This window comes from Electrophorus electricus, chromosome 3, assembly GCF_041902795.1.
Source record: "Electrophorus electricus isolate QZ-2024a chromosome 3, ASM4190279v1, whole genome shotgun sequence".
Lineage (NCBI taxonomy): Eukaryota > Metazoa > Chordata > Actinopteri > Gymnotiformes > Gymnotidae > Electrophorus > Electrophorus electricus.
This window is the reverse complement of record NC_137499.1, coordinates 12,722,501-12,748,755: the sequence shown is the minus strand read 5'-3', so window position 1 is coordinate 12,748,755 and position 26,255 is coordinate 12,722,501. Positions and strand designations below refer to the sequence as shown.

The 26,255-nt window shown below is 47.0% G+C and overlaps 3 protein-coding genes across 11 annotated transcripts in view; 1 reads left to right on the top strand and 2 right to left on the bottom strand.

The window, feature by feature from the left end:
* Positions 1-6,450: 6,450 nt before the first annotated feature.
* Positions 6,451-11,071, top strand: LOC113568468 (uncharacterized). 6 transcript variants are annotated; one of them, XM_081710395.1, is made up of 5 exons: positions 6,708-7,096; positions 7,291-7,366; positions 7,787-9,698; positions 10,177-10,253; positions 10,408-11,071. In XM_081710395.1, exons 3-5 carry the CDS (start codon positions 9,507-9,509, stop codon positions 10,484-10,486), a joined length of 348 nt encoding a protein of 115 aa, XP_081566521.1. In that variant the 5' UTR covers positions 6,708-7,096; positions 7,291-7,366; positions 7,787-9,506; the 3' UTR covers positions 10,487-11,071. The 6 variants fall into 6 exon arrangements, 5 of the variants coding, with proteins under 5 accessions (XP_081566518.1, XP_081566517.1, XP_081566521.1 ...); XM_081710392.1 differs by lacking the exon at positions 6,708-7,096 and adding an exon at positions 6,451-6,687 and having other exon boundaries at positions 7,291-9,698; XM_081710391.1 differs by lacking the exon at positions 6,708-7,096 and adding an exon at positions 6,451-6,687 and having other exon boundaries at positions 7,288-9,698.
* A 4,296-nt stretch (positions 11,072-15,367) lies between these two features.
* Positions 15,368-26,255, bottom strand: part of kdm6al (lysine (K)-specific demethylase 6A, like) — a 52,856-nt gene continuing 41,968 nt past the window's right edge. For all 4 annotated transcript variants that reach the window (XM_081710388.1, XM_035522878.2, XM_035523185.2 and 1 more), the window contains 8 exons: positions 18,903-18,964; positions 18,733-18,807; positions 18,008-18,156; positions 17,585-17,887; positions 17,321-17,462; positions 17,003-17,129; positions 16,698-16,868; positions 15,368-16,440 (listed from right to left, as the gene is read on the bottom strand). In XM_081710388.1, the coding sequence (XP_081566514.1) occupies positions 16,411-16,440; positions 16,698-16,868; positions 17,003-17,129; positions 17,321-17,462; positions 17,585-17,887; positions 18,008-18,156; positions 18,733-18,807; positions 18,903-18,964 (1,059 nt within the window). In that variant the 3' untranslated portion in view covers positions 15,368-16,410. The remainder of the gene's footprint in view (positions 16,441-16,697; positions 16,869-17,002; positions 17,130-17,320; positions 17,463-17,584; positions 17,888-18,007; positions 18,157-18,732; positions 18,808-18,902; positions 18,965-26,255) is intronic.
* On the bottom strand, positions 18,971-25,645 carry LOC145656940 (uncharacterized). Its single transcript, XM_081710390.1, has 2 exons — positions 24,959-25,645; positions 18,971-24,882 (listed from the first exon to the last, which is right to left on the bottom strand). Exons 1-2 carry the CDS (start codon positions 25,177-25,179, stop codon positions 23,889-23,891), a joined length of 1,215 nt encoding a protein of 404 aa, XP_081566516.1. The 5' UTR covers positions 25,180-25,645; the 3' UTR covers positions 18,971-23,888.

Below are 26,255 nucleotides of genomic sequence, written 5' to 3'. Positions count from 1 at the left end.
TTTACATGATTATAGTGCTTGACAGGAACTACCTCCAAGATCTGCCCAGTGCACAGACTAGAGTCTCCACAACATGCTGACATCGTTCTGTTGCCAGGCGACAAAAAGAGAGCTAAGCTCTCCAAAACTGCCTGACAATCGCTCAGTTATGAGTGTTGGAGGCGTAATGCAAACGAACCTTGCTAAACCAATTAGAGCTCTGTCTACCCGAGGCCCCTTGGAAAGTCTTGGCTGTCACTGAAACAAGTACCACGCACTGACGGACAAAACTGTGTGGAATGTAGAGGTGGGCCTATGACAAGCAGTTCTGTGTGGGCGTTTTACCTTGGCCACCTGATTAAGAGCTGTAACTCTTAACCTGTCCTGTGACATAAGTGTATCGTTTATCGGGGCATAGCACTCTAGCACTGGGAAACTGCACTGTAGAATCCGACTCCTGCTCTGAGATCAGGACATGATCTCACCATCTCACCGCAGATTGAATCCACACTGGAGGGGGGGGGGGGTTGGTAAGAAAGGTACTTAAGGCAAGGTAAGAATGATAAAAGCAGGAATGACGTAGGTAATCTGATGTAAGCATGAGGATCTCCTGAATTCTGTACATGTCCACGCTACAGGGCAGGGTGGCAAGACAGAGGCCTTTTATAACAAAAAAATACGGAATCCAAAACACCACCCCCACGGTGAAGAACGCCACCCCCACGGTAAAGATCACCACCCCCACGGTGAAGATCACCACCCCCACGGTGAAGAACGCCACCCCCACGGTAAAGATCACCACCCCCATGGTGAAGATCGCCACCCCCACGGTGAAGAACGCCACCCCCACGGTAAAGATCACCACCCCCACGGTGAAGATCGCCACCCCCACGGTGAAGATCGCCACCCCCACGGTGAAGAACGCCACCCCCACGGTAAAGATCGCCACCCCCACGGTGAAGAACGCCACCCCCACGGTAAAGATCGCCACCCCCACGGTGAAGAACGCCACCCCCACGGTAAAGATCGCCACCCCCACGGTGAAGATCGCCACCCCCACGGTGAAGCATGGTGCTGGAAGCTTCATGTGTTGGGCTGCTTTTAAAACCCTGAGCTGGGACTTTGGTCCGGGTGGAGGGAATCATGAACAGCTCCAAATTCCTGTCAGTTTTGGCCAGAAACTTTAAAGTATGATGTAGGTAAGTATTGTGTAGGAAAGTATTGTGGTAAATATTTTGTAGGTAAGTAAGTTGTAGGTAAATATTGTGTAGGTATGTATGATGGCATGCACAGGGCTGCTCAGGTTTAGCATCACATCTTGTAAGTGAACGTTTGTCCTTCTGAGTTATACTCCATCATTTACACCCCCTTTGGTTGTCATGGTTTCTGGAGTAATCTTTCAGCAAGTCCTGCCGTTCCCCGCCAATCAAGGTCATGGCGTGACAAAGGCACTCGCTCCAGCTGACGGCTAACTTCCTTTCAGAGCTGTGTTCTGCTTCTGAGACGCTGCGGCATCACAACCTGCAAAGATCCGAATGAAACAAAGCACAAGTAAAGATATTTTAGATCATTAAAAATATTTTATTTGCAGAAACAACTTCCATTGAAATGGTGAACATGGATTTTGAAATTTGCATAGCTAGTCACATAAATATGGCATAAAGTTTGCAAGTAAATACCCAGATCAGCACCACAGACCTTTAACACTGTTCATGACACTTCAGACTCACTGCTGATTTCACTGTGCAATAACAAGGTGAGTTCTCTGAACATTTCCTCTTCAACACTGTGTGACGGTTCTGTCAGTAGCAGTGTGAAGCAGATACCCACCACTACTGCTCTTTCACTAGCCTGGAGGGAGCGATCGGCTTTTTGCCAGAATACACCCACACAATCCTGTGCCATCGCTGTGCTCATCTGACACACAACAAACCCTCAAACCATAAAAAAACACTACACACATACCAAGGATCATGTAATAAGCAACATTCTGGTGGTTTAACTCTTGACACACTTGAAAATTAACTTTTTGGTTGATTTGGCGTCAAATAGTGGCACAGGAGCTTGTTTTGAAGTAGACTCGGTCATGTCAGCGAGTGGCTCGGTAGCTGTTATTCCGTTTGTGTTTGCGTTGTTTTGCCTCTCCAACAGACTGAACTGTGAGTCAGGTTCACATGACGCCTACGCGTTCGCCCACACACACCCACAAGCCGTATGCACGCGTACACACAGCTACACAAACACACACACACATACTGTCCTTCAGCCATCTGAGAACCAAGTCCCAGGTGAGTCCATCACTCAGAGCGTCAACAACAGAGAGAGAGAGAGAGAGAGAGAGAGAGAGAGAGAGAGAGAGAGAGAGAGAGAGAGAGAGAGAGAGAGAGAGAGAGAGAGAGAAAGAAAGAAAGAGTGAAAGGCAAAAAAAAGGGGGAGAACATTGAAAATAGAAAACTGTGGAAATCTTAACTGCCCCAGTGAATTCAAATGAGAGCAGTGACCTTCTTCATGACTCTGCCTCGCATACGTAAAGGTGAAAAACCAAAATGGGGATTGGAGCATTTGAGGTGCAGGGTCAGGTCAGCCAATCGCAGCTCATGGCCGCTTGGCTTTTAGGCACATTTCCGAAAGGGTGGATGGTGTTTTAAGACAAACAAGGACTCAGGAAATGCACTGACAGGTACAGTTTATGTATCCATCCAGAGCTGACAAGTATGAAATCCACAACCTGGAATTTCACTGCTTCTGGTAAAACTGGTGAATCTCATTCCTGCTTTTGTCTGGCTTTGATTGCTGGCTTTGGTGTCCGTGTTGTTTTCCATGCGTGTCAATCCTGGGTTCTTCTGGGAGTCTGCTTGCTCTCGTGACTCGTTGCTGGTAATCACGAGTGCAAGATGTGGAGCCGTTTATGATGGTGCGTGGAGTGTGGAGTGCCCCCTTGCATCCGTCGAACACACCATTACAGTCCTTTAACACGCATCACTACATCAGCATGCTAATGGCAGTTCTGATAATCTCATATTCCAGAGACTACAGATTATCTGAACATGGGAATAGACCACTGCTTTGGGGGAATTTAAACAGCAGTGGTTTACACATAAGTACAATCAATCTGGACGTGTTCATGCTTTAATCTGAATATAAATGTTTGTTATGTTATTGAGATAATCTGGATTGTATAATTGAGGGTGAATAATTATTTACCATTTCACTCAGCAACAAGCATCTTAAATCAGGAATGAGCACTGTAAATTGTTATGGAGCTTCTTAAACAACATGTTTTTAAAAGAGGTATTTTTCCTCTTTTAATAATTTTTATATTTTTAGTTATTTTAATATTTCATACTTTATTTAAATAGATAGAATTTAATTGCATTCAAATAAATTGATGTAATAAGCTTTATTATTTTAATTTGTCTGTCTGTGTAACCTTTGAATTGACACAATGACAAGTACTACACCAAAATGCCTTGCATTGCCTTAAATCAGTAACAAGCATGTTAAATCACTAACAAGCATGTTAAATCAATAATGGACACATTAAATCAGTCACAAACATGTTAAATCACTAACAAGCATGTTAAATCAATAATGGACACATTAAATCAGTAACAAGCATGTTAAATCACTAACAAGCATGTTAAATCAATAATGGACACATTAAATCAGTCACAAACATGTTAAATCACTAACAAGCATGGTAAATAACTAATAAGCATGTTAAATCAATAATGGACACATTAAATCAGTAACAAACATGTTAAATCACTAACGAGCATGTTAAATCAATAAAGGGCATGTCAAATCAATAATGGGCACATTAAATCAGTAACAAACATGTTAAATCAATAACGAGCATGTTAAATCAATAATGGGCACATTAAATCAGTCACAAGCATGTTAAATCACTAACGAGCATGATAAATCAGTAAGGATCATGTTCAATTAGTAATGAGCACGTTAAATCAGTAATGAGCTTGTTAAATCATATCACTCCATGATTGGTGTGTGGGCCTCAACAAACAGCAGCCAGGGAACAGTGGAAAAAAAGAAAAAAAGATGGATTGTGTTGCCAAATTTGCCATTGGCAGCTCCAGAGAAACTGAAGCAGGAGCATCACATTACACGCATGGGAGGCATGGACCATGGAGGAATTACGTTCATAGCATGAGTAGCTGTTGTGTATTCCACATCTTTTTATGGATTCTAAATTAACTAATGCTTGGATCATCACACCATTTTAACCAATGCACTTTACTGTATTTCAGTATATCTTAATGTTGATATCCTGGCACAATCCCAGACAGGAGACTGAAATTCCTGGGCTGTTTCTGGTCTGCCTTTCTGTTCGAATCTTAGTGCTTAATTTATTCAATCAAGATGTGACCTGTATAATGGTGAAATTGAAAGTACACAATAATTTGAGGGCAGCTGGGTGTGTTTTGACTGGAATTACTTTGGGACAATACTGATCTTACAGGCTGCTAAAGGGTAACTCAGCTCCAAGTCTAGACTGTGGTTATGTGTTTCTTCAAAAAAGATGAAACCCAGCTAAGACCGCAACCTATTTCTACATAGAGCTCTGTCTTGCAATGACTATGCTAAAACATAAGAGCAGATAAGAATCAAGGATAAAATGAGCAACCATGATAGCTAACACAACTGAGCTGCTTATATTTAATAAGCTATGATCATTTAAAAATTCTTTACATTTCAAAAAATATTTATGTTCAGATGCAATACAGTCTACTTTTACAGTTTTCTGTAAAAACAACAAAAAAAGGCTTTTTGTTTTCATATTATAGAATCAAATGAAGCAATACAGCTCTGCTAAAAACAGCATATCTCTTGTGGCATACTACTCTTAAAAATACCTTTAATAGCATATTCCCAAAACAGTCAAAATACAACATATTTGTAGCAAAAGTGATTGTAAAGTGAGGAGCAAAATTTGACCGAATTCATCTAGCAGATCCTCTTAAACTGAGCACACTGCAGTTGCGTCCACTGGCCTGCAGCTCAGCCCAGAGGCAGCAGAGGCTAAACAAGTGGTGTTAGGAAATTGTGACTGCATCTGATCTTTCAGTACCACAGATCAATAACCATTTACTGATGGGTTATTTCAATTGAGCCCCGTTTCAGACAGAAAAAGTCTGTTCAACAACATATACATTTTTCAATAAACAATGAAAAAGAGCATGTCTTAATTTCCAATTAATATTTTCCAATATTTGTGTAATTTATGTACTTATAGTACAAGCTTTTGCATTATCATTCTGAACATTACACATATATTTAAACATTAAACATTCCATTACATATAAAACCAATCATCTGTAACAGACTTCCACACATATTCCATATGCTTTCAATTTATAATAGGTACATCTCCAAACTGTGTACAAATTGCAAAAATGGATATTTAAAAATGAGACATGAGGCAAAAGCTGTATGACGAGTCTGTATGCACTGTAGCAATGCATTCTGGTATGTATTTTTAAAACAGGACAGGCTGTTGTACCTATTATGTAATTGTCGCTTGTTTTAGTGTGTTTTTAGGTGTTAAAGAAACTCTTGTAAATCATGACTCATCATTTATATGCCGTTTTGCTTTGTTTTTACTTTAGAAGTAAACAAAAGAGAGTAAATTCTGCAATAGTTGAAAGAAAGAGGAGTGTGTAAATGAAGGATGATGTGTGTGATGGCTGTTATATACTTCTGTGTTGAATAAAAATACGCCTGTGCGTATGTCCGGAAATAGACCTTAAAATTGCAGAATATACTGCAGACATCAGCAATAATTATGGTAAAATAAATATGATATATGTGTTTGTTTTTCCAAGACACATTATTAACATTTATGATTTGCTTTTTAGTATTTCCTCCATTAGAATCCGTGAACAGCACAGGGAGGGGGTGCATGCCATGGCCAGGTGCTAGTGGACATGTGTGTGTGTGTGTGTGCATGAGAGGGTGTACATGAGTCAGGTTGTGTGTGTGTGTGTGTGTGTGTGTGTGTGTGTGTGTGTGTGTGTGTGTGTGTGTTGGGAGGCTGAGAGCCCTTGAGAGTTGTGTAGGCAAGGGTCCTCTGCATGCATATATACACACACGTGCACATGCACACACAGTGCGGAGCCGGGGACATGTAGGTGAGGTGTTTGGAGTTAAGCCTGTCAGTAGGTTGCAGATTGACCCAGATAGCAGAAGCATTAGAGCCCACCTTGATAGAAATAGCGGAGAGAAAGAGATAGAGAGATACATAAAGAACATGAGGACACCGTGGCCCGGGGAGGAGAAATGCATGACTTAAGAAAGCAAAGGGACCACATCCAAGGATAAAGGATTTATTAATGTAAAACTGAAGGAACCTGTTTTTCCTGGGTAACTGCTTGCAGCACTGTGACAATGAGAGAAAGAAGTGTGTGTGTGTGTGTGTGTGTGAGAGAGAGAGAGAGACAGAGACAGAGACAGAGAGAGAGAGAGAGAGAGAGAGAGAGAGAGAGAGAGATCTATAGAATTACCATGGAGAGTAAATCCAGGGAAGACATGCAAACTGGATTGTAATTCAGGTTGAGCAGGAGAGGAATGGCAGGGCAGTAGAAATCACAGGTAAAGCAGAGTTAACACGGGATCCACACAGAGACTGGGAGATACGCGGCTTGACCATTGGAGACACCTCGAGCAACTCAACGAGATAGTTCCAGCATGGTGGGTGTAGCCTAAATAGATTATTTAAAGCTCGGTAGCGTTATCTGTCACACTGTGCAGATGGAGCTGGGGTGGAAGCTGTAGCGCGAGAGCTGTCGCTTCCAAACAGAACACCTTACTGAACCCAAGAAATTCCTTTGACTCAGACCTGGAACATTTCTTTAAAGTCGGCACCACTTTAACCACATGAAAATCTAGATATTGTTTAACAAATTGTGTTATTTCACAGGGTTGTGGCGGCCTATTCTTATCTGATAACGTGAGGTTAATAGTATTGTTAATATAATTAATCAGTACACAGTGGGAGATAAGGTACGGCCCACAATTCATCTGGAGTTTGGAACCGTGGAACAGCGGCGTGTGAACCGGCAGCGCGCGTTCACTGAGGACGTTTCCGACGGACACATCGGTATGCGCGACAGAAGAAAGAGCTCGAGACGGCCGATAAGGGGAAGGGGAAATGGCAAGCGGATGGTGATGAGATCACTGAAAAAAAGTGCATTTTTGTAACCCGGTCGTCTGTGCGAACAACCAGGCATGTGTGTCTATCGCAGCTCGTAATGTAAACCGTTATTTCCCCTTTTGTGTTATTTGGAACAGCAGAAGTGCCCGGGGAGGCATTGGGAAACAACTCGGAACAATCTGCAGCGCCACAGGCTCCACGGGCTTTTGCTGTAAGGTAAGCTAAACTGCCAAACCCGTTTCAAGGTCCATTGAATGCCGCTATGGACCAAGTCTATGATAAGTTTATGCAATCTACAGTTTGTCCAGTCACATATTTTGTCAAACGTGTCGTTTAAAAACTAAACGAATTAATTTTGTGAAATGTAGCATTTGCTTGCATTCGAGTCAGCATTTACGTGTACGTATTGAAACTGATTTGATTGTAGATTAACTTTTACACCTATTTAAACCGATGAAGTGGAAAGTGAGACACGCCGTTGACTTTGGAAGACAAGTTTGCTACCGGGTGAGTTGGGTGGTATCGCGCTGCACGGTGCTCGCGGCGAAGTGTGTGGTCCCCGCGCGCGGACCGAGAGCACGGAAACGTTTCACGGCCACGGTAACTTCAGCCGAGCCTCACGTGTTGTGCCTTTAGACGCGTGCCATCGCTGAAACGACACCAGGAGCCCCTCAGAGGTCGAGCGTGGATTGGGGTCTCCGTGGGCCACCGAGACGGGTGGTTTCCCCCTTCCTGAAGTCACGGGAGACGGGGTGGGGGCACGCGACCAGCCCGGGGAGAGCCCGTGACTGCGGGAGTGAAATATGTGAGAAAGGAAACGAAAACTCGGTTCTGTGTTGAAGGCTACCCACGATTTAACACCAACGATGGCGTAGTAATAGCTCTTTAATTATGGGAGACCAATGATTACACGCACTGTGACTTTTTTAGTGTATTGTTCTTCCCAAGCGTATTGTTGCTTTTGTTCGAAATGTGGGTTGTTTTATAAGCTAGATACGATATCCGTGGGCAACTACATCTACATCTGTAGCTCTGATCTATATAGCAGAAGCCTCTTAACTAAACAGTATCAGCGTTTGAGGTTTCCAGTGTAAGATCAGACAAATATAAGCATTAATGACATCCAATGATATACTTGTCTCAGTAAAAGATTTACATAGATTTAAAAGAGTATTTTATTACGTTTGGCGTTAATACAGTGACAAAAAACATCATACTCTTGTTATTGTCATATTCTTATTATGTATGAGATGACGAATTCTTCAGTTATGGGGCGTGTGTAACAGGCGGCTGGATCAACATGTCTCCTTCAGGCCTGTGCTGTTTTTGCAGGTCCACACTGAATGTGGCTACGCTAGGTTACAATAACTAACATTTCTTGTGAATTTCAGGAGGTTTTTTTTCTTCATTCAAAAATTTTAGATGCATTGTACAGTAAGCTTCATTCGTACGGGATTTGGGGGCATCGGTGTTGCAGAGGTGAGGAACACCAGAAGACCTGTGTTTGGTGTTATTGAGGGAAGAAGAATAAAAAAAACAACTGTAAAGCACCTTCATATCATGAGCTAAACCTAAATCAGATTGTTCCCCGTTTATTAACAAACACTAAGTTTGTGTTTTTATGATGTCATTTAAATTATTTATACCACTGTGGCGTCATGTGAATTGTTTGTGGTGAGGAACTGTAGGTCGTTGGGAAGCCATTCTGATCTTTGTGGATGAGGTTCATGACTGTAGACACAGCACTGGATTACCTCTGGAACTGAAATGAAAATAGAGCATAACTATTTTTACAAGTCAGATTTTATTTTAATATTCATCTTTTTTTTAAGATTAATTAAATAATTGATTGATAATAAAGTTATTTGTTTATTGTGAAAGACACTTATTCTGTCATCATGTGGAGGTTTAAGAACTTTAAGCCCAACAAGGTTAACTGTGATGTCTGTAAAGTACTTCTTCGGGATTAGAAAGTCATTCACTTTATCTGTGGTCAGCGTCTTAACCGATTCTTCTAAATGGTTGGGAGTTTTTTCCACTTTTTGTGGAGAACACGTAAAACTCATCTTTAGATACGCTCCCATTCAGTGAATGACCTGTTCCTAACCCATTCAGCAAAAGGCACAGGAAGGACAACCCCCAGGATGCGATAGGTCAAAATGACTAAGCCCCGCCTACGCCTTATCCCGCCTCTCATTTAAAAGCGCTGCCCGGCAGCATGTGACTCAATTACAGCATAGGAGTAAAAGAGGAAATTTAGCAAAGAATCATGAAAATGGCAAAAATATTAAGGAGAGTAAGAATGAAAAACAACAGAAAAGAAATGAAAAGGAGAAAGTAAAGGAACCCTTGACAGATGAAGAGCCGTGCATACTGCTGGAGAGCCGTGCACACTGCTGGAGAGCCGTGCACACTGCTGGAGAGCCGTGCACAGTCCTGGAGAGCCGTGCACACTGCTGGAGAGCCGTGCACACTGCTGGAGAGCCGTGCACAGTCCTGGAGAGCCGTGCACACTGCTGGAGAGCCGTGCACACTCCTGGACTGCTCTGTAAGTACCAATCACAGCATGGTTGACTATTTTGTCATAGCTAGCAATTAGAATGTAATTTGCCACAAACATTTTGACAATAGTTCTATAACCAAGAAAACGGTCTCAAAATTCAATGTCGAAGATATATGATATGATGACAATCACTGAGACACATTTGTATATGTAAGTGAGTGATTGTACCTGTATCTTGGAGTAAGAATTTTTAAGTGTCTTGGTAAGAGCATTTTCAGTTTCTTGGGATAAGTGAACTCACATGTGTCTTGGGGTAAGAGAATGTGTCTGTGTGTGTATGTGTGTGTGTGTGTGGTGCTGTAGTGGGTAAAGGTAATGTGTGTGTATGTGTGTGTGTGTGTGCGTGCAGACTGCTAGAGGCCCACTGCACCTACCGCATGACGGCCCTTTGAACGTGATTACTCATTAAACACACATGGACGCCACTGTGGACTAACCTTAAAGCTTCCCATTGCTCCTGCAGGAGCAGCTCCCTCCCCCGGTGCTCTCCAGCCTCAGAGAAAACCCTCCTCTGGACCCCCGAGAAACTGAGAAAAACGAGTAAGTGGGAATCGGAGTGCGTGTGGGGAGGGGGTGGGGGTGTGCGAGGTGCTAACAGGTATTTCATGTCAGTGTGGGATTGTGAAACCGTTTGCCAGGTTATGATAGCCAACTGAGGAACAGGTTTGTGGTGATGTGTGTGTGTGTGCGCCAGACAAAGGACAAGAGAGGATAAAGACACCAGTCTTACGCATGACCAGAAGGGACCTCTCTTAGCCCGTGAAAAAATATGAGGAGGAAGTGTTCTGCTCCTGCACGTTGGAGAGCGGTGCTTCTGCAACTCTGCTGTTCCTGTGTGGTCTGAAGCTACTGGCGTCTTTAACGTGTCTCGGGCACTAGTGGGGTCTGTTGGTTCTGGAGCCTCTCTCGCTAACATACTTTAAAGGTTTAACTGTATATAGGTGTTGTGGTGACACTGCACTATTATATTATATGAGCCATCACTGTCCATATTATGATGATGCTGTATGTTTATAATTAATTGTAATATCTGTTCAGATGTATTTGTACGTACTACAGGAGTGACCGTACAACCTTAATCCCCATATTTGTTCATATTTGGATTTCATTTGAATGGGATCTTCATTTCAGTTAATATGTTCTTTTTATTAGCACTAACAATGGCTCACACAATCTGATTCAGACGTGTGTGTGTTTCACTGGACACAACGCCATTATACGTCGTCCTTGTTTTTCGTGAAACGGTGAGTATCAACCAACCTACAGCTGTGGAGAGAGAGAGAAAGAGAGAGAGAGAGAGAGAGAGAGAGAGAGAGAGAGAGAGAGAGAGAGAGAGAGAGAGAGAGAGAGAGAGCAAATTACCTAAGTCATATGGGTGAAGGGTGAAGTATGATTTTATGAATGGACTGTTTCAACAAGCCCTCTGATTGGTCAGTCATGTGGGTCAACCTGTTGATAGTGGAATGTGACACCTCACTATTCAGTGGTATCATACTTAATTTGACTTTTGGACTACCATTGATCCGTCCATTTATCAAGTGAGGTCATTTACACAAGACTTTTCTAAAACTAACTTTTTTCTGGGAAATGTACTGTAAGTGTTATGATTGTTAAAGGGTCTGAAACCGAAAAAAGCACCGTTATTCTGTGTGAATTTGAACGCTTCTCTCCCTAGATAGTTCTGTCTGTTCAACTGATACTTCACACACTAACCTTATTCCCTTTATCAGCAACAGGAAACGCATGCTGACAATGGCAGGGCTAAAATTAGTTTATAAGGCTACCTGTCACAAGCTAAGAGAGGGTGCTCGAGAGAGAACTGTGTATTTGTGTGTGTGTGTGTCTTTGTGGTGGTGGGTCATTAAGTGCAGATCTTACTCTTATTCACCTCTCAAGCACATTCTGTTCTTTTTTTTTGTTCTCTATCCATTCAGTCTGTCCTCTCAAATTTCCATAGCTTGGGGTTCACAGGCATGTCAGTTGGAAGAGGGCCAGTTTCTAGAGACAGCACAGGAAAACGGGAGTGAGCTAGGGGGAGAGAGAGAAAGTAGAGTGAAAGAAAAGAGAGAGTGAGAGAGACAAAGAGAGAGAGAGAGAGGGAGAGAAATGGACTGTGACCAAGGTCAGAATTCCCGTGTAAAATACGTCCTTGGGCGTGTCAGCACGCCCTTGGCTTTCCGACAGCAGTATTCCTAAAGTGTAACAGCTGAGGGACAGACAGTAATATAATCCCCACTTACTCTCTTCCCTTCATTCCTAAACACACATTTTCCTTTTAGAGCAAAGCAAATACAGTATTCCTTATCCGCTATAAAGCTGCTGTCTGAGACACTTGTCTGAAGAGCAGCACGTGACGGCAGCATCAGTGCCGCCAGCCCCACACTCCGCGTCCACTAGTCTGCTGACTTCCACTGCCCTTGGCTTTTCTTTCTTTGCTTTTTTTTGCCAATTCATGGAAAAAACTTGTTGTGTCATGTGTCGTCACACAGTATGTGACGTCATGGAAACAGGCAGTTCAGTAAGCAGCAGTGGAAAAACGGAACACAGCAACCTTCGGAGAGAGAGCGGGAGAGAGAGGGAGGAAGAGAGAGAGAGAGAGAGAGAACAAGGGAGAGGGAGGGAGTGAGTGAAAGGGAGAGAGAAATGGAGGGAGGGCGAGAGAGAGAGAGAGAGAGAGAGAGAGAGAGAGAGAGAGGAAGTGAATGAAACAGTCTTAAATCTCCAGAATGCCTGACATTCACTTAACTGCCAGCTGTACTGTAGGGGCTGCCCAGAGCTTGGAATTGGCTGTAATTTAAGAGTTCATGTGTCTAATGTGAGCTGTTAACATTTTACTGACGTATTATGCATCTAAAGAAGAGACTTAGTCCCCTGCTCTTTCAACATCGCTAAACTAATTGCAGAACATCCTCAGCATTTTAAACGAATTACAAAAATACATTACATTTGTAATGGGAAAAGTAATTTTCTCTGTCTTTCGCACACAGTAGAGTATATAGTTGGATACACTGCACCTTTTCCTGTTGATCGGGCCTTCACCGTAGGTACTATTACTGCATGTTGTGAGTTCTGCTTGTAATGGTGTTGGTGCATGGCTTTGAGATGTTCTACGGAGCGCTGCGGTACCGTAGTAAGATGAGTCAGCTCTTTTAATCTGAAGAGAGATTAAAAATGGTGGCTGAGTCCTGTTTAACTTTCCACTGCCTGAGACCAGGGCCAGAGCGTGTGTCTCTTCTCACGTCACATCAGCCAGGATTGATAGTACACTGCTACGCGGGGCAGGGATGCGTTCCTCTGTCTTCTCATCAGCGCAGCTTGCAGTGCCTCAACAAACAGAGTTTTACAGTAATCGAAGACATCAAAATGTAAATGGAGATATGAAAACGGATGCAAAATTGCGCACTTTTTCTTGCTGAGGCATCCAGTGTCCAGTCTTGCATGATTCTCTGTTGTTACTCGGACATGATTATGACATCGTTATGACGTCATTTACCAAAGCTTTTTAAAGCTCTGAATAGTACATGTCCTTCGGAAACCCAGTAACTCCCACAAAATCATTTACCACTGAATCCCATAGAAATTAGAAACACGTGACGCTAATGCTTTAGTTGGATAATGCCTTGGCTGGCCGTATGTTATAAAGCTAAGCCGAACGGAGCCATTGGAACCGGCAATGGCGCCCTCTGCAGTTTGAATGTGTCTTTGCAACTGCAGCATCCTGTTCAGGAGCCCCTTCGTAGCTCAGTAGTCAGTGTAGGTCCTGTCTGTCTGTCAGCAGCTACATCTGGCTACTGGGTCTCTGACGGATTCCGTTAACTCATGTTCCTGAGATGACACGGTTTCTAAGGGCCACTCAGTGAAAGAAACAGCAACTGTTGGCCCGATGCTTCTGTAGACACCTTTGTGTTGATTGTGTTGAAAGTGGCCACTGAATTTGACAGGAATAAGAGAATCGCCTTTACCTGCGCTTGGACAGGTGAGTGGAACGTTTACAGGGCTTATCCAAGACACGTGGCATGGAGAAGCACGCATAAGGGGAATGCTTTAGGCTGCCACTCATCGCGAGATGGTTTTGTACCTGGCATTCAGTGTAGATATCTGTGTTGGTGAACCTACAGCTACATTGTCTGCTGGGTTTCAGATACATCTCATTAGCATCTCATTAGCATCTCCGGACAGTCAAATTGAGGGGGTGAGTACAGCGTATAGATGTTACTGGAAGTGCTGGATTTAAATAAACGTATCCCCTAAACTGAGTCGTTTTTGTTGTTTATTTGAAAATAATATATTTTACTGAATTGTTTACAAATAGGTTTTAAATAGGCAATAATAGTAAATATAATAAATAAGTTACCGAAGTCAACTTGCTAACAGCAATCCCAGCAAGCGGTTTTTCTTTGGACACCCTAAAATGCAGGAAAATACCAAGCAATATAAGTAACTGCTTTAGCGTGGGGCTGGTGCTCAAATTAAATCACACACCAGTCTGTATTGAAGTATTTTTTAACTTTGGGGGGGACATAAAACAGCAAAAAACCTTAAACTTAAACACTAATTCAGCACGTGTTTATTGTAGTGTCAGATAACTAGTTATGAGCCAGCTGCGAGATGCAGAAAGCAAGACTGCCAACAGGGGGAGCTCGGGAGGCGATGAGGCAATTGCTTGTAGCCAGTGCAAACCCTGATACATATTTCATAAAAGCCTTCGGGTGTGTCGCGTACTGCGTAGTCGCTCCCAGCGAAGTTTGGTCATTTTAAGGGAGAATGTACAGCACAGTGCGGGAAAGCGTTCCGTTTGGAGGGACCTTTAGGGAGAAGTGCACAATACTAGCATGTTCCACGGATTTGCTCATCAGACGTGTTGCCATGAGCCTGCTTATCGGAGACAATGCACTTGTTAATGTGTGCTTTTAACATTGATCCCTTTTGCTGAGAAATAAGAATGATCTGGAAGTAACCTGATCAAAAAGTGTACAAATCACCCGCAAAAGGAATTGAGCTTGTTAACCCTTACCTAATTAGCTAAGGTTGGTTATTTTTATGGAACTACTGGTTGTTTCCAAGTTGTTTAGCCTACACCAACCAGTTGCTAGTTTTTCGTGCGCACTGCGGGGTCCGCGTTACGTAAAGTTCAATTTAGCAAAACAAAGTCCAGCTGTGGAGAAAGACGCGACGCCGCCGCAGGACACGACCCACATCACGTGATCGGTGTGTAGCGGAACAAGAGCCCTTCGGGACCGTGTAGAGCAAGATGGCCCAGCAATGCACAAACGGCAAGGATTTACCACTAGGGCATATCATTTTTGAATAAGGTTGGACAAAACGCCCGAACCTGTTTATTAAACCAACTTTTATTAGCAGTAACAGAGGCCGGTGAAACATTATCTGAACTGCAGAAGGTTCCCTATGAACAAACGACTAGACGCCATCCGTAATTTAAAGTACTGGCCTAGGAAGCCCGTTTTAAAAATGTACAGGTGATGGAGCTGCACCGATGCTGTGAGCAGCTTGCCTTTACTACAGCTAACCAGATTAAGGCCTTGTTGTCTATACAAAAGCATCCAATCAGGAGGTTATAAAACCAACATTCCAGTAGACGAGTACAACGCTAACACATGGCATGATGTCTTGCATTAGAATTAAATGTGCTTGGACATGTTGTGAATTTGTTTTAATAACTCATAAAACATTTTTCAAACAAAACAATTTAATGGTTTCTGTACAATGCTTGCTAAGCAGTTTTATTTCTATATAGAAAATGCAGGAGTAGAGTTTAAATGACAAAACTCCTTCAAATTTAATGGCAGGTACTCTGGGAAAAATAACGGCATTCCATCAACAAATATCTTCAAGCAATAAATATGTATTTATAAATAGTGTAAATGTACATCAAGATTAGAAACAACCAAAAGGAAAAAAAAAAAATCACAATTTAAACTTTATTTCTTAGTCTATGTGCAATACATTTCTCTTTGTGACTTGGCTGTTAAGTTTTTCGTTCTTTTTTCCTTTTTCTTACATAAACAAAAATATTGAACATCATGGTTTCAAAGTAACAAGACAGATAAAACATAAAAGCAGTAAAAAATTATATCACCTAAATCTTCACATTACAAATTTTTTTTTTTTGTAGATTTTGCCATCCAAAGTCGTAAAATTGCTATCTACAATACAAAAAAGACCAGCTAGGTTAGTGCTCCCTAATGTAAGGGAACAGCCTTTGAGACAAGGAAAATGGACCATGTCTCAGCCCATTAACAAAACAAAAAACCCAAACAAAAGCCCCAAAAACAAGGATCAAGGGGGTCGCGGGTTGGGGGGCAGGAGAATGTCTCAAGTCAGTAGTCTTTTAAATGACAATGCCAGTTGTGACAGACAATATGTACAAAACATTTTCCCATAATATTCTGCCCCACATTTTGATTTAATTTCTCCAGAGAAGCAGAGCCGAGCCGTATAGAAGGGAGAGGTCTGGGGAGAGGAAGTGCATCCACTACCGCCCCCCACGGGCTGACAATGCGCTGCAGTTTATCAACAGGTTGCATAGACACACACAGCCGCTTTCAGCCGGGAGCCCTGGGCGGTTGCCATGGTCACCAGCCATGCACCAGACTGCCTCGACTTTCCTGAATATCAGAAATGGTCCGTTTTATAAAGTTCCTGTAATGCGATATTGTCCACAACTAGAGTCTCAATGTCAAGATGATGATGAATGAAGAGGAGGAGCCTGAAATAGAGAGAGAGAGAGAGAGAGAGAGAGAGAGAGAGAGAGAGAGACTTTCAAGTGCCCTTTCCCAGTGCTCTGGGAATTATACATGTTCAAAAGCCCAAGCGGGATAGCATTTTCCTGCTTCACAAACCCACACAGCCCCAGGAAAAGCACCAGGCCTACAAACATCCCATTCAGTCCAAACAGGACTGGGCTAGGGTAGGAACGCTGGGCCGTAAATGTAGCATGTAGTAGGTAACACGAGCAGGACTTACTAATGAGAACTGGTCATAGACCTGCATGAGGTCCTCCATCCTGTACTGTTCGAGCACTACAAAGCCTTCAAGATCGCTGCTGCCCTTTCGTGCACAGTCTTGGCAATGAAACACGAACGTCTTCTGGGAGTAGCTCTCGTTTGTGATGAATAGAAGGTTGAAAACCTCCACCTGCAAAATTCAAACTTCATTATTTTACAGAACTAATTTAACTAATTAACCCTCCCCAGGAGAGCACTGAGCATGACACCAAATGGCCAGAACAGCAGCACCAAATGCCACTAAAAACCAGCTCAATGACCCACTTCACAAATGGTGCAGTAGTGTGCGGGTTCATCTCTGCTCCTTCCATGCCAAATGGTCTCCTTCCCTGCTGCTACCAGTGTCTCCTTCACTGTCTGACACTGTTTCAGTGTCCGCAGCAGGCAAAACCTGCAAGACACACCACCATTGACGTTAAGGTTAACGTTTCCAGACAGACGTGCCGCTCTAGCTGCCTGAGCAGGCAGTAGCACACGCCCTTCACACCATCAGTCTGAAACGAGGAAGCGCAACTTTCTTTGAGGAGAACAAAGGAAAAGATGAAAAGGGGAACATTCTTAATACAGCACTCCCAAACTCACTTGATCATCTCAAAGAGCTTGTGGTCAGAAACTTTGATGTTCCTCGCCATGTTCCAGGACAGGTGCACCATGGGAACCGCCGACTTGACGCTCTGGAGTTTGTTCCATTCGTAGCGCTCCACAGCCAGTTTGTACTGATGCGCTGCAGTTGACCCAAACAAGCCCGAGAGCGTCAGCACCGGCACAGACACTGCACTACCACAGTGTGCTTCTCGCCAAAAAAATCCAAACCCCAAACAGGCTCAAAAGCAAATCCACACTTACCAGTCAGAGGACCCACATTCCAGGAGATGTTATTGCACCAGCCGATGGCCTGGACCCAGTGCACCGTGCCCGTGTTGAGCCATACCAGGTCTCCGGGCCGCTGGATAAACCTATAAACTGGTACGTCAACCTCGTACAGATCTTCCAGGTTGGGCCACCATGAGCCCATGAGGAAGTTGATGTTGTTCTTTTCGCAGAACTCACTCATCACTCCCCAGTATGGCTCTGGTACCGCAAACCACTCGCAGTCGCCAGGACCGATATTGATGTTCACCGAACAAAAGTTGTTGTTTTCTTGATGACCTGAGCATGTGCAGAAACCTAAGTAAGCCCTGAATAATTACTTCACACGCATGCGTTATCTGCTTATTACACCACGAGAAAGGAAACAAAGTACAAGTTTGTAAAAGCGATACTACGGACCAGGCGTCCTACTGCCAGGGACCTGCATGAAGAGCTGGACAGTGTTCATGCCCAGGATGGTGTGGCCCACGTGGCTGAGCAGGTTCCCTGCAGAAACCACTCTGGCAAAAGCAGGTAGCTTACTCAACTCTTGTAGCTGCAACTTCCACCTGCAGGGGGAGCATGAGTCAGCGCGTCAATATGCAGCACAGGCAGCTTCCCGTACACCCAGGCGGCAAGTGATCAGGCTAAAAGACGCTACAAGTCTGCAGACCCAGGTTTGATTTTGCAGATCACACAATCTAACCAAAAGTATGGCAGTCCACTGACACCTGAGATAACTTTAAACAAATCAGACGTTAGATCAGTCTAAATTCAGGGAAAACTCAAAAAGGTAGTCAAGTGCAAGGCCAAGTTTTCACTCTCCATGCAGCTATATTTATGGCCAAGCTGAAAGCTTTGTTTTCATTCTGAGAGAAAACAAGAGACGACTTTCAGGACCCACAAAGATCTCGTCTGCTGCCGATATTGTGGCAACACCTGTCAGTCAAGTGTGTTTACTGGAGTATCACGATCACGGACAGGCCCTTCTCAGGCCCTTCTTGATTTTTGCGCAGTGTTTCATATTTGTCCCATTTTAACTCTCATTATTAAATTGCTAAACGTTTAAAACTTGCTAGTTTAGTATTATACAAAAAACTTTTTTGTTTTTTGCAACGTACACCGTGGGTCTTTAAAGTACTCACTTTTTCTCGTCGGAAACGTCAATATTCATGCCGAACTTGATTTGCTTGAAAGGCCCTTTACGTCGTCTGGCAACACTAATGACAGAAGGGAGACGTTCAGTAAACATAAAACAGGCAGAACCAAAGCTGTAAGATCCAAAGCCAGAAACCGCAGGACTCCTTAAACATACTTCTCTGAGGAGGACATTTCAGAGTCAGAGAGCTCCTTCTGTCCCTTCTTCTCATTCTCCTCCTAGAAAGCCCAGAGCAGAGAACTTAAAAACAACCACCCCATCGTTACAAAAGTAAGCACAAAGCATCTCCAGATCACCACAAAAACACTGGCGTTAGCCATGGTCGGCTGAAAGAGGAATCATGGACAAAAATCCCCCATAAAAACAACCCAACACCAAATACATGGACTGGTGACTCCTTACACCACATTCACTGTAGTTGTTGCTTTTCTGAGGAAGGTCTGATAGAAAAAGCACAGTGATTAAATGTACCGGTAGCACAGTCATGCTAATTATCAGACATCATCCCCAAAAGTGACGGCACTCTGCAGGTGAAATCTGAAGCTTTACAAAACTGTGGCTCCTACACATGGGTGCATTTGACTTTTAATGACTGAAGACACTGAAACGTGGGCAAGTTAAAAATGCGATTTGGACAACCCCGCCATGGTGTGTGTGCACGCCTGTTCTGTACCTGCTGTGGTGTGTGTTTGTGCACCTGTCCTGTACCTGCCGGGTGTGTGTGTGTGTGTGTGTGCGCGCGCACACGCGCGCTTGCACCTGTTCTATACCTGCTAGAGTGTGTGTGTGTGTGTGTTTGTGTGTGCGCGCACCTGTCCTGTACCTTCTGGGGTGTGTGTGTGCACATGTGTTCGTGCACACCTGTCCTGTATCTGCTAGTATGTGTGCCCTAGTGCGTGCACCTGTCCTGTACCTGCTAGTGTGTGTGTGTGTGCATGCGCGCACCTGTCCTGTACCTGCTGGGGTGTGTGTGTGTGCATGCGCGCACCTGTCCTGTATCTGTTGGGGTGTGTGTGTGTGTGTGTGCGCGCATGCGTGCACCTATCCAGTACCTGCTGGGCGGTGTGTGTGTGCATGTCCTGTACCTGCTGGTGTGTGTGGGTGTGTGTGTGTGCACGCACCTGTCCTGCATCTGCTGGGGGGTGTGTGTGTGCATCTGTCCTGTACCTGTTGGGGTGCGTGTGTGTGTGTGTGTGTGTGCGCGCACCTATCTTGTACCAGCTTGGGGATGGGTGGGTGTGTACGCGCACACACGCCCTTGCACCTGTTCTATACCTGTTAAAGTGTGTGTGTGTGTGTGTGTGTGTGCGCGCGCGCGCACACCTGTCCTGTACCTTCTGGGGTGCGTGTGTGTACCTGTCCTGTACCTGCTAGTGTGTGTGTGTGTGCACGTGTGTGCCCTTGTGAGCGCACCTGTCCTGTACCTGCTGAATTGTGTACCCTCGTGTGTGCAGCTGTCCTGTACCTGCTGGTGTGTGTGTGCACATGTGTGTTCGTGTGCTCACCTGTCCTGTATCTGCTGAATTGTGTACCCTCGTGCGCGCAGCTGTCCTGTACCTGCTGGGGTGTGTGTGTGTGTGTGTGTGCGTGCATGTGTGCACCTGTCCTGGACCTGTTGGGGTGTGTGTGTGTGCATGCACGCACCTGTCCTGTACCTGCTGGGGTGTGTGCGCTTGCTTGCGTGCGTGCGCGCACCTATCCAGTACCTGCTAGGGAGTGTGTGTGTGTACCCGTCCAGTACCTGCTGGGATGTGCGTGTGTACCTGTCCTGTACCTGCTGGAGCACGTGTGCACCTGTCCTGTACCTGCTGGGGTGTGTGTGTGTGTATGTTTGCGCACATGTGTACCTATCCTGGGTCTGCTGGGGTGTGTGTGTGTGTGTGTGTGTGTGTGTGTGTACCTGTCCTGTACATGCTAGGGTGTATGTGTACCTGTCCTGTGCGTGCTGGGGTGTGTGTGTGTGCGCGCATGTACCTGTCCTGTACGTGCTGGGGTGTGTGTGTGCGTGCGTGTACCTGTCCTGTACATCCTGGGGTGTGTATGTGTGTGCGCGCGTGTACCTGTCCTGTACGTGCTGTGGTGTGTGTGTGCGCACCTGTCCTGTACCTGCTGAAATAAGTGTGTGTGCGCGCACGCACCTATCCTGCATCTGCTGGGGTATGTGTGTGTGTGCGCGTGCACCTGTCCTGTACCTGTTGGGATGGGTGTGTGTGTGTGCGCGTGCACCTGCCCTGTACCTGTTGGGGTGTGTGTGTGTGTGTGTGTGTGTGTATGTATGGATGCGCCTGTCCTGAACCTGTTGGGGTGTGTGTGTGTTTGTTCGTGCACGCACCTGTCCTATAACTGCTGGGGTGTGTGTGTGTGTGTGTGTGTGTGTGTGTGTGTGTTCGTGCACGCACCTATACTATAACTGCTGGGGTATGTGTGTGTGTACGCGCACCTGTCCAGTACCTGCTGGGGGGGGTGTGTGTGCACCCGTCCGGCACCTGCTGAGATGTATGTGTGCACCTGTCCTGTACCTGCTGGGGCGCGTGTGCACCTGTCCTGTACCTGCTGGGGTGCGTGTGCACCTGTCCTGTACGTGCTGGGGTGTGTGTGTGTGTGTGTGTACCTGTCCTGTACGTGCTGGGGTGTGTGTGTGTGTGTGTGTGTACCTGTCCTGTACGTGCTGGGGTGTGTGTGTGTGTGTACCTGTCCTGTACGTGCTGGGGTGTGTGTGTGTGTGTGTACCTGTCCTGTACGTGCTGGGGTGTGTGTGTGTGTGTGTGTGTGTGTACCTGTCCTGTACGTGCTGGGGTGTGTGTGTGTGTGTGTGTGTACCTGTCCTGTACGTGCTGGGGTGTGTGTGTGTGTGTGTGTGTGTACCTGTCCTGTACCTGCTGGTGTGTGTGTGCACATGTGTGTTCGTGTGCTCACCTGTCCTGTATATGCTGAATTGTGTACCCTCGTGCGCGCAGCTGTCCTGTACCTGCTGGGGTGTGTGTGTGTGTGTGCGTGCATGTGTGCACCTGTCCTGGACCTGTTGGGGTGTGTGTGTGTGCATGCACGCACCTGTCCTGTACCTGCTGGGGTGTGTGCGCTTGCTTGCGTGCGTGCGCGCACCTATCCAGTACCTGCTAGGGAGTGTGTGTGTGTACCCGTCCAGTACCTGCTGGGATGTGCGTGTGTACCTGTCCTGTACCTGCTGGGGCACGTGTGCACCTGTCCTGTACCTGCTGGGGTGTGTGTGTGTGTGTGTGTGTGTGTGTGTGTGTGTATATGTTTGCGCACATGTGTACCTATCCTGGGTCTGCTGGGGTGTGTGTGTGTGTGTGTGTGTGTGTGTGTGTGTTTGTACCTGTCCTGTACATGCTAGGGTGTATGTGTACCTGTCCTGTACGTGCTGGGGTGTGTGTGTGTGCGCGCGCGCGTGTACCTGTCCTGTACGTGCTGGGGTGTGTGTGTGTGTGTGTACCTGTCCTGTACGTGCTGGGGTGTGTGTGTGTGTGTGTGTGTGTGTACCTGTCCTGTACGTGCTGGGGTGTGTGTGTGTGTGTGTGTGTACCTGTCCTGTACGTGCTGGGGTGTGTGTGTGTGTGTGTGTGTGTACCTGTCCTGTACCTGCTGGTGTGTGTGTGCACATGTGTGTTCGTGTGCTCACCTGTCCTGTATATGCTGAATTGTGTACCCTCGTGCGCGCAGCTGTCCTGTACCTGCTGGGGTGTGTGTGTGTGTGTGCGTGCATGTGTGCACCTGTCCTGGACCTGTTGGGGTGTGTGTGTGTGCATGCACGCACCTGTCCTGTACCTGCTGGGGTGTGTGCGCTTGCTTGCGTGCGTGCGCGCACCTATCCAGTACCTGCTAGGGAGTGTGTGTGTGTACCCGTCCAGTACCTGCTGGGATGTGCGTGTGTACCTGTCCTGTACCTGCTGGGGCACGTGTGCACCTGTCCTGTACCTGCTGGGGTGTGTGTGTGTGTGTGTGTGTGTGTGTGTGTGTGTATATGTTTGCGCACATGTGTACCTATCCTGGGTCTGCTGGGGTGTGTGTGTGTGTGTGTGTGTGTGTGTGTGTGTGTGTGTGTTTGTACCTGTCCTGTACATGCTAGGGTGTATGTGTACCTGTCCTGTACGTGCTGGGGTGTGTGTGTGTGCGCGCGCGCGTGTACCTGTCCTGTACGTGCTGGGGTGTGTGTGTGCGTGTGTGTACCTGTCCTGTACGTCCTGGGGTGTGTGTGCGCGCGTGTACCTGTCCTGTACGTGCTGTGGTGTGTGTGTGCACCCGTCCTGTACCTGCTGAAATAAGTGTGTGTGCGCGCACGCACCTATCCTGCATCTGCTGGGGTATGTGTGTGTGTGTGCGTGCACCTGTCCTGTACCTGTTGGGATGGGTGTGTGTGTGTGTGCGTGCACCTGCCCTGTACCTGTTGGGGTGTGTGTGTGTGTGTGTGTGTGTGTGTGTGTGTGTGTGTGTATGTATGGATGCGCCTGTCCTGTACCTGTTGGGGTGTGTGTGTGTTTGTTCGTGCACGCACCTGTCCTATAACTGCTGGGGTGTGTGTGTGTGTGTGTGTGTTCATGCACGCACCTGTACTGTAACTGCTGGGGTGTGTGTGTGTGTGTGTGTGTGTACGCGCACCTGTCCAGTACCTGCTGGGGGGGTGTGTGTGCACCCGTCCGGCACCTGCTGAGATGTATGTGTACACCTGTCCTGTACATGCTGGGGCGCGTGTGCACCTGTCCTGTACCTGCTGGGGTGTGTGTGCGCGCGGGTGTACCTGTCCTGTACGTGCTGGGGTATGTGTGTGTGTACCTGTCCTGTACGTGCTGGGGTGTGTGTGTGTGTGTGTAACTGTCCTGTACCTGTTGGGGTGTGCCCCCTTGTGCGTGTACCTGCCCTGTACCTGCTGGGGGGTGTGTGTGTGTGTGTGTGTGTGTGTGTATGTGTGTGTGCATTTGTACCTGTACTGTACGTGCTGGGGGAGGGTGTGTGTGTGTGTGTGCCTGTCCTGCACCTGCTGGGGTGTGTGTGTGTGTGTGTGTGTGTGTGTGTGTGTGTGTACCTGTCCTGTACCTTCTGGGGTGTGTGTGTGGTGTACATGTCCTGTACCTGCTGGGGTGTGTGCGCTTGATTGTGTGCGTGCGCGCACGTATCCAGTACCTGCTAGGGAGCGTGTGTGTGTACCTGTCCGGTACCTGCTGAGATGTGCGTGTGTACCTGTCCTGTACCTGCTGGTGTGTGTGTGTGTACGTGCGCGTGTACCTGTCCTGTATGTGCTGAGGTGTGTGTGTGTGTGTACCTGTCCTGTACCTGCTGGTATGTGTGTGTGTGTACCTGTCCTGTACCTGCTGGTATGTGTGTGTGTGTACCTGTCCTGTACCTGCTGGTATGTGTGTGTGTGTACCTGTCCTGTACCTGCTGGTATGTGTGTGTGTGTACCTGTCCTGTACCTGCTGGTATGTGTGTGTGTGTACCTGTCCTGTACCTGCTGGTATGTGTGTGTGTGTACCTGTCCTGTACCTGCTGGTATGTGTGTGTGTGTACCTGTCCTGTACCTGCTGGTATGTGTGTGTGTGTACCTGTCCTGTACCTGCTGGTGTGTGTGTGTGTGTGTGTACCTGTCCTGCATCTGCTGGGGTGTGTGTGTGCGCGTGCACCTGTCCTGTACCTGTTGGGGTGTGTGTGTGTGCCTGTCCAGTACCTGCTGGGATGTGAGTGTGGGTGTGTGTGTGTGTGTGTGTGTGTGTGTGTGTGTGTGTGTGTGTGTGTGTGTGTGTGTGTGTGTGTGTGTGCGCGCCTGTCTAGTACCTGCTGGGCTGTGTGTGTGTGTGTGTGTGCCTGTCCTGTACCTGCTGGGGGAGGTGTGTGTGCGTGCCTGTCCTGTACCTGTTGGGGTGTGTGTGTGTGTGTGTGTGTGCCTGTCCTGTACTTGCTGGGGTGTGTGTGTGTGTGTGTGTGTGTGTGTGTGTGTGTGTGTGTGTGTGTGTGTGTGCCTGTCCTGTACTTGCTGGGGGAGGTGTGTGTGCGCGCCTGTCCTGTACCTGCTGGGGGGTGTGTGTGTGTGTGCGCGCCTGTCCTGTACCTGCTGGGGTGTGTGTGTGTGTGTGCCTGTCCTGTACCTGCTGGAGGGGTGTGTGTGTCTGTGCCTGTCCTGTACCTGCTGGAGGGGTGTGTGTGTCTGTGCCTGTCCTGTACCTGCTGGAGGGGTGTGTGTGTCTGTGCCTGTCCTGTACCTGCTGGGGTGTGTGTGTGTGTGTTTGTGTGCGTGCCTGTCCTGTACCTGCTGGGGTGTGTGCGTGTGTGCGCCTGTCCTGTATCTGCTAGGGTGTGTGTATGCCTGTCCTGTACCTGCTGGGGTGCGCGCGCGCGCGTGTGTGCCTGTCCTGTACCTGCTGAGCTGTATGTGTGTGTGTGTGTGTGCGCCTGTCCTGTACCTGCTGGGGTGCGCGCGCATGTGTGTGCCTGTCCTGTACCTGCTGGGGTGTGTGTGTGTGTGTGTGTGTGCGCGCGTGTGTGTGCCTGTCCTGTACCTGCTGGGGTGTGTATGTGTGTGTGTGTGTGTGTGTGCCTGTCCTGTACCTGTTGGGGTGTGTGCGTGTGCCTGTCCTGTACCTGCTGGGGTGTGTGCGCATGCCTGTCCTGTACCTGCTGGGGTGTGTGCGCGTGTGTGTGTGTGTGTGTGTGTGTGTGTGTGTGTGTACCTGTCCAGTACCTGCTGGGGTGTGTGTGCCTGTCCTGTAACTACAGGGGTGTGTGTGCGTATGTGTGTGCCTGTCCTGTACCTACAGGGATGTGTGTGCGTATGTGTGCACCTGTCCTGTGCGCGCGCGACTGTCCTGTGCCTGCTGGGGTGTGTGTGTGTGTGTGTGTGTGTGTGTGTGTACCTGCCCTGTACATGCTAGGGTGTGTGTGTGTACACCTGTCCAGTACCTACAGGGGTGTATGTGTGTGTGTGTGTGTGTGTGCCTGTCCAGTACCTACAGGGGTGTGTGTGTGTGTGTGTGCCTGTCCAGTACCTACAGGGGTGTGTGTGTGTGTGTGTGCCTGTCCAGTACCTACAGGGGTGTGTGTGTGTGTGTGTGCCTGTCCAGTACCTACAGGGGTGTGTGTGTGTGTGTGTGCCTGTCCAGTACCTACAGGGGTGTGTGTGTGTGTGTGTGTGCCTGTCCAGTACCTACAGGGGTGTGTGTGTGTGTGTGTGTGTGTGTGTGTGTGTGTGTGTGTATGTGTGCCTGTCCAGTACCTACAGGGGTGTGTGTGTGTGTGTGTGTGTGTGTGTGCGTGCCTGTCCTGTACCTGCTGGGCTGTGTGTGTGTGTGTGCCTGCCTGTCCTGTACCTGCTGGGCTGTGTGTGTGTGTGTGCCTGCCTGTCCTGTACCTGCTGGGCTGTGTGTGTGTGTGTGCCTGCCTGTCCTGTACCTGCTGGGCTGTGTGTGTGTGTACCCGTCCTGTCCCTGCTGGGCTGTGTGTGTGTGTGTGTGTACCCGTCCTGTCCCTGCTGGGCTGTGTGTGTGTGTGTGTGTACCCGTC

Bases quoted from the DNA above. Each gene is read 5' to 3' on its own strand.
- LOC113568468 (XM_081710392.1), top strand. From the start codon at position 9,507: ATGAAGAGCCGTGCATACTGCTGGAGAGCCGTGCACACTGCTGGAGAG. The intron at 9,699-10,176 runs GTAAGTACCAAT...TTGCTCCTGCAG, and splicing joins GCACACTCCTGGACTGCTCT to GAGCAGCTCCCTCCCCCGGT. The intron at 10,254-10,407 runs GTAAGTGGGAAT...TGTGTGCGCCAG, and splicing joins CGAGAAACTGAGAAAAACGA to ACAAAGGACAAGAGAGGATA.
- LOC145656940 (XM_081710390.1), bottom strand. From the start codon at position 25,179: ATGCGCGCGCACCCCAGCAGGTACAGGACAGGCGCACACACACACACA. The intron at 24,883-24,958 runs GTACAGGACAGG...CCCCTCCAGCAG, and splicing joins ACACACACACACCCCAGCAG to GTACAGGACAGGCACAGACA.